Genomic DNA, 14,218 nt, shown 5'->3' with positions numbered 1-14,218 from the left:
GCAATGCCAAAAAGGTGCGTCTTTATAAGTGTCCACGGTTCCAATGGTTAGGACCATAATAGCTAAAAGCTGCATCTCCATGCCTTTTTGTTCTAGCCGTTGGAACAGTTCAGAGACAAAGTGTCAGAGGATCTAAGGGCTCTGTAGGGCATATAACTAGAAAAGCATCTCGGATAAATAGAGAGGTGCATTTCCAATTAGTGAATTTAAAAACTAATAAAAGGATATCGATTCTAAAACTAAACAGTCAACCAATGCAGGGACTGCAGGGAAAACATCAGGGGACAGCGTGGACTTCAACGCGGACCCGAGTTCGAATCCGACTCCCGTCTTGTCTCACATCATGTCTCTCTTCTCTCAGACCCAGGTTTCCTGTCTCTCTACTACACTGACACTCTACTGTCTAATGAAGCAACAGAAAACAAAAAAATCCCAAAAGAAAGCTTTTAAAAGTTAATTTACGGTAAGCCTTCTGCTTACATTTCAAAATGTCTGTCATTTTAGTTGGAAGATTAATTGATCCAAGCAACAGATTTCGAATTTTCCTTTTTCCTTTTATCCGTTGGCCATTTAAAAATAGCAGATATACAAGCTCACAGCGCATCACTTCGTGCCACGCTGCGAGCTTGTACATCTGCTATTTTTGAACTTTTCTTAAAGATCTTGAAAGTTTTTGAATGATAATGATTTAGATTTTTTTAACACAAATCTTCTAGGGGGGGTCCCTGGCACAAAAAATATTTCAGTAAGAGGGTCCGCGACCAATTTTTCAAGTATCATTTTTGGGGTCCTCCTTGGCACAATTTTTTTTTATTTAGAAGGCATTTGTAGAATCGGCCTCAGGCCTTAATGTATTTCAAAGTGATTTGAGTGTGCTTATGTGTGTGTGTGTGTGTGTGTGTGTGTGCTGCTCACCGGTAGGATGGTGAAGGTGACCAGCACCACGGTGGCTCCGTCCACCATGACCACGGTGTCGTCCTTGGAGACGTAGTCCTGTCCGGCGGTGGCCTGGTTGTTGGGGGGCTGGGACAGGGCGGGCTTGGTGCCGTAGCGGATCAACACCTCCCCGGACGACCCCTGCTCTCTCACTATGGACAGGGTCACGTTAGTCGGAGTCCCTGGAAGGTCAGAGAGGTCAAGAGAAAACACCCACAGGGTCAAAAACATGAACACCAATGTGTCAAAATGTGGCCTTTATTATTCAATTAATTACATCCAAATATATTCAATTATTAAAGATACGCCATCCACAATTGGAGCCACTAAAGGCGAAATGGTCCACAGATCCTAATAGAGCACCGAAGTCTGACGTAATTTACACATCCTACCTGGGTCGCGTTTTTTTCCCCCATTCTGAATACCCATAGACGGGTTTAATATCGCGTCAAATAAGAACTGTGTTCTAAAAATAAACAAACAATCCCGGCGGTTTGACTCTTATGGATATGAAGCATCAACTGACGGTGAGAAAACGCTAATTTAAGTTACTTCTGCCGAATTAGTAACATTTTCGCCAGAAACAAACTGTATCAAATATGAGTGACTGACTATCATAAACGATACAGAGCCTCCTCCCTGACAATTAGTACTTTTACTCTAGTACATTTTGAATACGGGACTTCTACTTGTAACTGTATATATCTACATTGCAGTATTGATACTTTTACTAAGTACAAAACGCTAGTACTTTTTCCACCACTGGACAATAGCTTGTTAAAGTCCGCCCGCAAATTAATGTGACGTCATAGACCGGCTTCAAAGTACTATATTAATGGGCACCGCGCCGAGTCTGCACATAATTGTAGTTTAGCGCGACAGAGATAGTTTGTTAATAATTAGTAGTCGTTATAACTAAAGGTATTTAATTCCATTTAAATTCTTCAAGCGTAAGAGGATCATGGCAGACGTCGCCCAGGTTTCAGCTACCCCTTCACCGGCCCCGGCGAAGGCGGAAGCAAGAAGGAGGAGGAGGAGGAGCGTGAAGGCGGCGGGTCCGGTCAGACGCAGGAGGAGGAGGACCACCGGCGCCACAAAGAGACGACGCGCCACGTCCGCCAGGCCCAGGAGGAGGAGGAGACGTGCGGCCGCAACGACCACCAGGAGACGCAGAAGGAGGTCCACCGTGCGTCGCAGGAGGCCCGCGAGGAGGGCCGCGCCGAAGAAGCAAGTGAGAAGGAGAAGGCGGCGGGCCAGGAAGGTGGAAGAGTAAGCGTCCATATAGACCCCTTAACCAACCCATTGATACCTGGAACGCATCTGTGTCACTTTAGATGTCTTTGGCTATTAAAAAATAGCAGATATACAAGCTCATAGCGCGGCACCGAGTGCCGCGCTATGAGCTTGTAGATCTACTATTTTTGAATTATTATCTTTTTTTCCCGAAAAACTGTTAGGATTTTGAAAATGTTTAGAAGCGGCCTCAGGTCTTAATGGGTTTTAACAGACGACGTCACACTGATAAGAACCAGTATGCGTGCAACCAGTATGCGCGCAATGAAACCCGTTCTGTCAGGTCTCGGTCGGACGCGCCTCACTAGCCAACACACAAGAGGGGGTTGGGGTCTGCTGAGACCAGCGCACCCCGAAACAACAAGTTGACAATTGATTGCATGAAACAATCACCTGTGCGCCACCCTGGGCAAGACCTGGGATGTTGGTTGTCTAGGAAGTTGACAACCTTAAATGGTTGAATTTGGCGGAGGTACCGCCCAAGGAAATGACGTTGATGCTTTACAAATCTGTTAACATTCTCCGTGAATGCAACGAGTGTTGTGATTGCAAAAAATATCGTTTCCGGGGGAAACAAAAATCCTGTCCACTCAGGACTTCCTAGACACTCGCTGCTTTAGGTCGTGACCAGGCTCTTCTTTTCGCAGATGAGTGAGGCTGGGACTGAGGTTACCTGTGCGCCCAGTCTCAATGTTGGTAAACAAATAATTGGTCTATTGGGGCTGCAACTATGGATTATTTTCTTTCTTCGATTATTCCATCGGTCACTTTTTTGATTCATTAACTGCCAAAAACGTAAAAAACATATTTTTTTCCGATTACCAATACTGCCAAAAACATAAAAAAACGTTTTTTTTTTTATTATTATTATTATTTTTTATTTTTTATTATTATTATTATTATTTTTATTTTTTTCGCACACAGAACCAGGAGATAACGTGATCCAAAGATTTGCTGCTCCATTCACTTCCTGGTTAAAGAATTGGGGAAATATTCTGTATCTCGGCTCCTGTGTTTTACTATGTATTTTTGGCGAGATATGCTATTTTCAACGGCGTATGACAAGCGAACGGGAGGTTGTGATGCCATTTTTTTTCTTTTCGCAGAAGCACAGAGAAACCCTCTGGGATTAGCAACCATCAGGGGATCGATCATAATGGAGATAAGTGTTCTGTGACTACTTGAAAAAGGTTTTAAAAAAATGGAAAAATCGGCAGTGGATGATTGATTATTTGTTTTATTCTGGCAGTAAATGAGTTAATTTATTTTTATTTCATATATCAACAAAGCGTTATTTTATACTTTGTTACACAGCGGCGGCGTGCAAGAGATAAGGTTTTTTTATTTTTATATATAAATATGCATTCCAATAATAGATCCTGTGAGAGTGTGTTGCTGGGACAGAGAAAGGTCCATAATAAAGTAGATTTTCTCTTGATTTGTCTATCTGAAAAAAAGCCATTTTCGTATGAAAATCTTGGGAGTATTCTGTGGCTTGTGACGATCGGGTCCAATATTTAGTTCAGTGACCATGGAGCTAAAGAATGGTTCAAAAGCTGTGTTCACGTTCACTCTTCCATTGGAAATAATAGACTCCAACATGCTTACAGCCTCCTAAGAAGGCGGCCGCCTCCTTCACACAGATACGGGAAGTAAACCGGAGATGGCATTTCTTTCTTTTTCCCTTTTCATGGAGACTTTAATTCATGTATATTTTTTTGTCGCATTCCTAAGCCAATAATTTGATGACCGGCAGCGGTTTCGGTAGGAGACACAAGAGTCTCCTTTTCCTACCGGAACCTCTGCCCATGCTGGTCATAAAATCTCCATGGGGTGACTAATGGATCCATTTTATTTGTCTGTAGATTTCTCACTGCACTGTATATTTTGTTATCTAGTATGTTCTGTTTTTAGTTGCATTTTACTGCAGATTTTTTTTAATTACATTTCTTCGGTTTTATGTAAATCACCTTTGAAAGCAGCTTGTTTTGGAGTTACATGATTACTTGTATAAGGACTCCAACAAACATTACGTAAGCTGGCAATCGCGGTGCCTGTTTTCAAAACAGAGCACACAGCATGTTATGTTCCTCTGACATCCTGGGCTACGGGCCCAGACACAGATTAGGATAAATCCTACGTTTGCCCCATAATGCTGGAAAACCGCTGTGGATTGGCCTTTACAGTAAATCCATAATGTGTGTTTACTGTAACAAACGCTCCAAGAACCCCACTTCAAAAACACATTAGTGGAAATGTAAGCAGATAAATTCACGGACTGAAAACAAGCTTACTGTAAGTAAAGTCATACTGTAAGTGTTTATTTCACTGGGTGTGTAATCGTGTAAGACACCCTAATTCTTTATGACTGCCTGTACTCATAATGGGGGGGACAAAAATACGTTTTTGGAGAGCCATTAAAACCGGGAAAGAATTCTGTGTCATTTTAGATTTTAGACATATTTTATACTTTGGCTATTCAAAAATAGCAGATATACAAGCTCATAGCGCGTCACTTGGTGCCGCGCTATGAGTTTATAGATCTGCTATTTTAGAAAAATCGTGAAAATGTGTGCAAATCTTTGAATATTATTATTTTTAAAGCGAACATTTGTAATTCAAATCTGTGCTTCTGGAGGTCCCTGGAACAGAGATGGGGGTCCACGGCCAAATACTTAACATTTTGGGGGTCACAAGTTTTGAGCACCACTGATTATAGCAACATATTTTTTTCAGAAAACTGTTAGGATTTAGAAGACATTTGTAGAATCGGCCTCAGGTCTTAATGGGTTAAAGCAGGGGTCTTCAACATTTTCAGGCCAAGGACCCCCTAGCTGAGAGAGAGATGAAGCAGGGACCCCCTCTATATTGTATAAAAATTCTGTTTCAGATTTTTGTTGACTTGGTCTGCTCTTTTTTCCCTCTACACCAAACACCTCTTTGCCAAAAAATAGCCGATCTACAAGCTCACAGATCGGCTATTTTTTGGCTAAAGTTCTCCTCAGAAATGGGATGCTAGGGTTCTAGTGGTTAAGGTAAAAAAAAAATCCTATCACACAAAGATTTGGCGGACCCCCTGTAGTAACTCTGAGGACCCCCTAGGGGTCCCGGACCCCCTGCTGAAGACCCCTGGGTTAAAGGCCTTGACACTAGGATGGGGATCGTTAATTTGTGCCGATTTCGCCTGATTATCAACTCGATTGCTTATTGATCCTTTTCTATTATTGGTGGATGTTGGCAAATTGGTGCTGATCTGGGGCACTCTATCACGTTCATTCAATTCCCGCAGACAAACAAAGGTAGAGAATGTTGGCTTCATCTGATGTGCAACATTGAAGCAATGTGCGCATCATGCATGAAGCCACTGAATTCATGTTCCATGTTCGTTTTTACCGGTAGTTGGCAGGCAATTCAACAGAAGTCAAAAGCTTTATTAGAACGACATTATGTCTGTGCCAGTGATTTTATTTCAGTGAAATGACTCTCGTCTCTCGAGACGTCACTTCAAGCCACGTCAGGTCCTTCTAGAATCGAGAAGAGAATTGATAAGCCAAAACCTTACTGATTTCCGATGCTCAATAACTTCAATAACAATAACTATCATAAGTCCTGCACACTCACGTCATCAAATTTTACTTTATAAGCTCTGTAATTAAAATCAGGTGTGTTTGGAGGAACTTGAGCTATGGGAATCAAACGGGTGAATATGTCATCACAGAGTACATCTTCGTTTGACAGGAAGTAATTAAGATTGGCTTTTTAGGGACTTTTGATATAAGAATACACAACATTTTCATTTCACCACATCTAAAACCTATATCATTTAAAACCTGTGTCATTTTTAGATTTCTTTGGCTATTCAAAAATAGCAGATTTACAAGCTCATAGTGCATCACTACGTGCCGTGCTATGAACTTGTAGATCTGCGATTTTTTTTATCTTGAAAATGTATATCAAACCTTCAATATACAGTATATATTTTTTTTAAGCGAACATTTTCAACTAAAATCTTTGCTTCTGGGGGTCCCTGGAACAAAATATTTTGAGGTGGGGGTCCACGGCCAAATCGTTTTGAGGGGTCCTTGACATGAAAAAGTTTTGAGCACCAACAGGTTTTTAAGAAAACTGTTGGGTTAAGGACCCCAGGGGGGGGGTCCAGGGACCCCATGTTAAAGAACCAGTGTCATCTTACTGTGTGGTTCTTGAGCCAGGGTAAACTGTGAGTCCAGGTGCCATCCTATCACCCCGTAGGGGGAGCCGTTGGGCAGGATGGCCAGGAGGGCGCGGTCCCGGCGCCGGTCGATGACGGCGCCCACCACCCGCGGGTCGTCCAGCCCCAGGGTGGTCACGTCCACCAGGGACACGGTGACGCTCTCCCTCAGCTCGGCCACGCCGTCCGCTATCACGGTCAGGGAGATGGTGGCGTGTGATTGGCCCTCTGAGAATATCACCTGGGATAAAGACAGGACAGGAAGAGACAGGGTTGGAAAACATGTCCACACATTGAAGTTAGAAAATATTGATTGTGTAATGTTTTGTGGGTAGTGGACTTATGTGTGTGAAATCTCATTTAATTTCATGTCATCATCTTAGTTCATCTCCTCGTTTCATCTCATCTAATTTAATGGGGGATAACGCTGATCTATTGATGGGGATGATGACGCTGAATCTATTGATGGGGATGATGACGCTGAATCTATTGATGGGGATGATGACGCTGAATCTATTGATGGGGATAATGACGCTGAATCTATTGATGGGGATGATGACGCTGAATCTATTGATGGGGATGATGACGCTGAATCTATTGATGGGGATGATGACGCTGAATCTATTGATGGGGATAATGACGCTGAATCTATTGATGGGGATGATGACGCTGAATGTAGCCTTGATGGGACGAGGACGCTGAATGTAGCCTTGATGGAGCGGACAATGAGACTGAATGTGGTTCAAGCGATGATGAAGAGGCCTCGAACCAGGACCCAGCTGAACCGTCAGGACAGTAAAAACCATACTGCCGCCGGCAATTTGTTTTGTGAGACTTAATGCTGTTTTGAGATCCCGGCTGCAAGTTCTCTGTTGCCTAAAATCTTTTTTTTTTAATTATTATTATTCAAAGTGCTGTACTGTACGTGATATTCTTTTTGTTGCTGCACGTCCGGTGATCCAAGTGGGAAAAAATATGTCATTCATTATCATTATCATTATAAAATTGGTAGATCAATAAGCTCATAAGTTGCAGGTTGCTGATCCGGGCTGTGTGCCTGAAAGAGTTAACGTGTGCAAATTACCAAGCCAGTAGGCGGGCCCTTAGACGGGAACTGAGCACTGAGCAAATCCACCATATGGTCGGCGTTTGCGGGAGATTTATGACCGCTCGCGGGTGTCCGGGAGCGGACGCTAATTCCCGGGAGACTCCCGGAACTTCCGGGAGACGTGAGGATGTCTGCATGTGTGATGCTGGATGTTTGCAGACAGACTCACCACTCCAGACGGGGGGAAGATGTCGTCCAGACTGCCGTTAGCGGCCCAGTGGACGGTCAGTCTGCCAAACGTTCCTCTTCTCCTCTCCACGATCAGAGAGACGATGTTGTCCTGCAGCAGTTCCTCCACCTCCATGGACAAAGACTTCTACACACAAACAATGACAATGAAAAAGTAAAGTATTTTAACTATGCAAACCTTTACATATATTTAGAATACAGATTTAACCTATTTTGACCTGCAAAGCCTATACATTGTTATACCTTCAATCCGGGAAAGCATCTGTGTCATTTCAGATGTGAATGATTTTTTTTAGGTTAGGAGCGTTTTTTTTAATCGGCCTCAGGTCTAAATGGGTAAATGTAGCTTATTTGCTATAGCTTTTTTGGCACAACAATTTTGGCGTACTCGCGACTAGAAATAGTGTTTAGAGAAGTTGTCAAAAAACACATTTATGTTGAATGGTTAATGTGGAAAAAGTTACGCATTATGACCGCTTTTTTCAAAGTGTATTCCTGTTAGCAGGGTTTGTCTGAAGTTACTTAAGGAAAAACCCTGACTATAACATGATGATAAAACAAATGCAAACTCTCAATGGGCGGTCACTGTATCTGTATGTTATCGTCTCTGTTGGGTGGAAACCTCATGTGTCCAAAACTGTTACTTTTCAGGATTCAAATAAAAAAAACAGCTAAATTAGCAGATCTACAAGCTCAAAACGTGTTTCGAGCTTGTAGATCTGCTACTTTTGATGCTTTTGTGTGACGCTGTAGTATGATCAAGTAGGGGCGTTAATTTATGGAAAAAACACAAAAAGTTAAAATATGGAGATCAGATGTTTCTCTCCCGACAACAACGTTATGTTACCTGAGCGAAGCCTATGACTCCATGGGCGTTGTCGTTGGTGGGGATGAAGACGGTCACCTGACCGCCGAAGCCGATCTCAGCCCCACCCTTGGGGTTCTTGAGGCTGACCCGGAAGTGCTCCTCCACCTCGGGGATGTCGTCGTCCACGAGGTTCACCGTTATCTCCAGCTCACTGTCGCCTGGAGCAAACTGCAGCTCACCAGTACTGTACGGACACAAGAAACAAGACACGGTTTAATCATCCAGTGTAAATGTCACTACTTGGAGGCCAGTCAAGAAGAGTTTGAGGAATTTGGCCAAACATTTGATGATGTGTGGGGAACTCCATATTTGGGGGAAAACAAAAAATTTGCTGGGGCGTGCATACATAAAACGGGGGACATGTTCTATACGCCCATTAGGGCATGATTCTCAAAGAGGGTACGGGGCCCCAGCCAAAAGATTGTTAGTTAGTAACCAAATGGACCCTTATGTGTCAGTAACTCCCAGAGCTTACAAATGGAACCAAATGGACCCGTTTGTATGCTTTCAGAGTTAAATTAACACTGATGATACAGTGTAGTCCCAGAGATCAAAATGGTATCAAATGCGGGTCAATGGCCTACTACATGTCAAACTGATCCTTGGTATTAAAATGTATTAAAAGAGTCACTGCTAGGGCCATAAAAATCTTCTCTTATGGTGGTCCCTGGCATATCTTTTCAAATGGGGGTCCGCAGGCTAATAAGTGTCAATTTGGGGGTCCTTGACATGAAAACGTTTGAGAACCTATGCCTTAGGGAACATGCCATATATTGTAAACATGATGTATTAAATGATCATGTTTACAATATATGGCATGTTCCCTAATGATAACAAATTTTGTTATCATTCTGCCCCACAGCAACGATATGCTATGCATTCTGTACCTGTATATGAAGTCTGACTGGTTGGACACGGAGGTGAACTCGTAGACGGTGGAGCTGTTCTCCTCGGCGGACGCCAAGAGGGTCTTGGTGGCGTGGAGAGGAGAGGGTCCGGGCAGAGAGGAGAAGCCTGAGGCAGGAGGAGCCTCGTCCAGCTCCACGGAGAACAGAGAGACGTCAGACCTCCAGGAGTAGATGGAGGAGCCGTTACTGCCGGCCAGCACCATGTGAGCTTAAAGAAAGGGTTGAAAGAAAGATAATTATGAGACAGAATGTGATGTTTGATGCAGGCACTTCTCTTGTAACCCATTCATTCCAGGAACGCATCTGTGTCATTTTAAGATTTGAGCTATAAACATTATTTCATACTTTGGCTTTTCAAAAATAGCAGATCTCATAGCGCGAGGCACCGAGTGCCGCGCTATGAGCTTGTAGATCTGCGATTTCATTTGAAAAATCTTGAACATTTTGTGTAAATCTTTGAATAGATGTATTTTTTGAAACAACATTTTTAACTCAAATCTTTACATATCTGCTTCTGGGGGTTCCTGAAACAATATGGGGTTGGCGGCCAAAAACATTTCATTTTGGGGGTCCTTGACATGAAAAGGTTTGAGCACCACTGATATAGCAACATGATATATAGCAACAAAAGTTTTTTCAAAAAGCTATTAGGATTTAGTAGAACTTGTAGAATCAAAATATGTTGTTCCAAGGACCCCCAGAAGCAAAGAATTGAGTTAAAAATGTTGGCTTTAAAAATATATATTATATATATTCAAAGATTTGCACATAATGTCATGATTTAAAAAAAATAGCAAATATAAAAGCTCATAGCGCGGCAACCAGTGCCACGCTAGCCAAAAGCCAAAGTAGCCTATAGCCAAAGTATAAAATAGTGGTTAAAGTGGTTACACAGATGCGTTCCCGGTCTTAATGGGATAAAGGACAGCTGATGAGAGCAAACTGTCACTAGTACTCACTGATGCCTGAAGCTGTGGTGAACGGATGGATGGAGGTAAGACCTGGGTGTGGAATGGACTGGATCTGTTTGGGTGAAGGTTGATCCTCACTCAATACGAAAACATCACAAGATGGAGAGTCACCTGAGGAGACATGGACACACACACACACACACACACACACACACACACACACACACACACACACACACACACACACACACACACACACACACACACACACACACACACACACACACACACACACACACACACACACACACACACACACACACACACACAGGTATTACTAGTGAGAACACCAACAGTTTAGGAGGACAATGCTATACCATTTTTCACCCCTAACCCTAAAGCCTTAGTTATCCTTAGTTGCCTGCTGCTGTCACACACAGATAATCGCCAATTTAAAAGCTCACAATGCATCATACTTGAGCTAGTAGATCTGCTATTTTCAGCACACAACAAAGCATAAATCTAACCCTAATCCTTAAAACAAAAATACCTAATCCTAACCCCAACCTGAATCTTTTCCTAATTGTAAGCTTAAACACAACAATTTCTCATGTGAGGACCAGGAAAACAGTCCTCAAAATGCCTTATGTCTCAATTTCTACTATAATTGTGGGGACATTTTGGCCATCACAAGTATAGTAATACACACAAACACGTACACACACACGCACACACACAGAGAAACACAGACACACCGATAAACAAACATAGATTTATGCTGGCACTCTGTCCTTTCATGATAGAATGTCATGGTTCCGTTAAGTTAAGGCCTGGTGTGCCTGACACACCCAGCACTGACAAATTACAGCCTATCCCCATCCATCTGCGGTTCTGCTGGTTCCCCCCGGCAGGGCCCTTTCCAGTAAATGTGCAACAGGTCCCAGCCGAGAGCTCTCACCACCTCTCTCTGCACACAGCGGTGGAAAGAAGAAGTACTCTGTTTCTTTTTTACTTAACCGCTTAAAACCCCATACGGTTGACCGGAGTCCCCCAGGGCTCTGTGCTGGTGTCTTTAATGTTTTCTGTTATTGTGGGGAAAGCTTTCGCTGAAAATAACAGAGCGTTGCGACGTGTTGTAAGCTTGTCGAACAAAATACAAGTAGTCCTTAGCACACAGTTCACAAACAAGTACCAGGGAGGCCATTTCTAAATATGGCCTTCGTCTCCACAAATACGGACCATCGGAAAACAGGCTGATGTGAATTTCCATTTGAACAAATTTAACTCCCCAATTTTTATGTGCGGTACTAGTGTATGCCACAGACAAAATTAGCCAAAAAAATGTTTTTTAAATTGCAGAACGGCAGCTGAGAAAATTAACCACAATGGAAACAAGTACCAGGACTTTTTCGTGTTATCCTTTTAGCCTTAATGTCTTACTGTACCACATGCTGTTTACATTTTTGACTAATGAAGTATTAAAAAAGAGGAAAAAAACACTTAGGAAACCCTCCAGACTTAGTAAAGTGGATCGGAGATGGCACTGTACTTGGATTTTTTTTTGCCCCATCTACATCAAATCTCATCGCCAAAAATAGCCGATCTACAATAAGTCTCTGTCGTGTGGAAACCTCGTGTCCAAAACTGTTACTTTTCAGGATTCAAATTCAAAAGTATCAAACGTAGCAGATCTACAAGCTCGAAGCGCCCGCTTCGTACCGTGTTTCGAGCTTGTAGATCTCCTACTTTTGATGCTTCTGTGTGACGCTGTAGTATGATCAAGTAGGGCATTCATTTATGAAAAATCACAAAAAGTTAGAATATGGAGATAAGAGGTTTCTGCCCGACAGCAACGAATAGCTTGTAGATCTGCTAGTTTTGGCTAATGCCGTCCCACCCCCATGTGCAAATTCAAAGCGAGCGAGTCGTCACCTTCAAGGACAACCAACAGGAGGGTAAGCTCCGCCCCTGTGTGGATTGCCGTCACCTGACTGGCTCTGCCGCCGACCCCGTCCCCATCGAGGAAGGGGGTGGGGTCCTGGAACCGTCCGCCGGTCCACTGAAGTAGGAAGCAGTTGTCAGTCTGTCTGTCCGTGCAGGCCGCCAGGTATACGGGACCCGCTCCGCCAGAGAACACAGACACACTGACCACGCTGTCCTGGAGGTCAAGGGTCTGGTGGAGGGTGAAAACATCATCTCCGGTCCGGACGAAAACCTGCAGCACAAAGCAGTTAAAACAAACCCAAAATTATCCCAGTCGGATTAATAAGCGATGTAGGTTTCTTTGAGAAATGTCCAAAGCTCAACAATTATGTCAAAGCAGGTTCCTCGTATGAGACGTGTCACGTTTGCACATGCAGATGCTAACGTGTCATAGAGTCAACAGTGTCACAAGTTGATCTCACCTGACTTGAGGCTAGCAGGTAATGTGTGCTCTCAACGGAGAAGTGTTGGACGTCCACAGCTTCAACGCCCAACGTTTGTTCCTGCACAATCCAAACATCAAAATATATAAAACAAGACTGACATATAAATGTAATTTATACCAAAATACCAATATAAAGAAAATGAGTTCATCTGTGTCTGTCTTTTTGTGCGTGCGTGCGTGCGTGCGTGCGTGCGTGCGTGCGTGCGTGCGTGCGTGCGTGCGTAATCTAACACCACTGTGCTCTGCCGTGTGTCCAGATCCCATAGTCTGAGAGGATGGGTACAGGTCTGTTTATAGACAGGCTGGCTTTTCAAGCCACCCTGTAAAAATCTAATGGAGAAATTCCAAAACTACATCAGTCAGTGTTATACAGTTAAAAGTGTTGTTTTAGACATTAGAGGAATATATTGTGTACCAATGTGAGGTTGAGGTCTTTCTGCAGTCTGAAGATGCTGAGGTTGGCAGCAGGAGAGAGAGGAGGACCACTGTGGGTTATAGCTATGTAGGAGGATCCATTCACTGCAAAGCCCACACATGAGCTAGGACCCTGGACCCTGATCGACTGGAAGGAACGGCATATGAGAGAGAGAGAGAGTGAGAAAACAGTACATACACATACATACATACATCTCAAATAATTTCATACATGCTAAAATAAATTGTTGCCGTCGAGCAGAAAACTTGTATCTCTGTATTTCAACTTCCCGTAAATTAATGCCCTACTTCGTCATACTCATGCTACAGTCACACAAAAGTAGCAATTTACATTTCCTTAAAAGTATAGTTTTGGACATAAAAGGTTTCCACCCGACAGCAAACGAAATGTAGGTAAATGCAAGGTTCTTAGAGAGAGAGACAGGAGATGGTCTATACCTCTATGGGGACAAAGACCCCTTGCCATCTGTACAGAGTGGCCAGGGTGTGAGCTGACCCAACAGGGGGGGTTCTGTCCAGTCTCATAGCCAGGGAGGAGGCTCCGTAGTCGGGGACGGAGCACCAGGCCGAGGTAGGGTTCTCCGGGAAGGTCTGGTACACACCCAGCACTGGGACGCTGCCCTCTGCAAGAACCAGACACACCATCATGAATCCATTACCACACAAACCCAGTGGATGAGGAAAAATGTAGGTAAAGATTGAAGGAAGGTGAAATGAGGATGGAATAAAATAGCAATCAATCAAATGAAGATTAATGAATTATCAATTGACAATTAAGGTACAATATTGAATACAGCTAAAGTACTCAATACAGTATTGTTATACTGTAGCTACAAATCTAAAAGGTATGGTGAAAGTGGGGTCCCCAGCTAAAGTAGTTAACGTAGCATAAAAATAATTTTAACCACTTTATCCATTTATACTTTGGCTAT

The 14,218-nt window shown here is 43.2% G+C and overlaps 1 protein-coding gene across 1 annotated transcript in view; it reads right to left on the bottom strand.

Moving 5' to 3' along the window:
* The window catches only part of adgrv1 (adhesion G protein-coupled receptor V1), a gene marked incomplete at its 5' end in the record, with an annotated part of 261,294 nt that overhangs the window by 157,881 nt on the left and 89,195 nt on the right, over positions 1-14,218 (bottom strand). The window contains 10 exon segments of the mRNA XM_084055548.1: positions 916-1,118; positions 6,422-6,680; positions 7,717-7,863; positions 8,584-8,788; positions 9,492-9,720; positions 10,472-10,556; positions 12,411-12,638; positions 12,829-12,909; positions 13,267-13,413; positions 13,725-13,909. Coding sequence (XP_083911674.1) covers positions 916-1,118; positions 6,422-6,680; positions 7,717-7,863; positions 8,584-8,788; positions 9,492-9,720; positions 10,472-10,556; positions 12,411-12,638; positions 12,829-12,909; positions 13,267-13,413; positions 13,725-13,909 — 1,769 coding nt within the window.

Source organism: Gymnoscopelus microlampas, assembly GCF_963454915.1.
Source record: "Gymnoscopelus microlampas genome assembly, chromosome: 4".
NCBI classification, from domain to species: Eukaryota; Metazoa; Chordata; class Actinopteri; order Myctophiformes; family Myctophidae; genus Gymnoscopelus; species Gymnoscopelus microlampas.
This window is presented reverse-complemented; position numbering and strand designations above follow the sequence as displayed.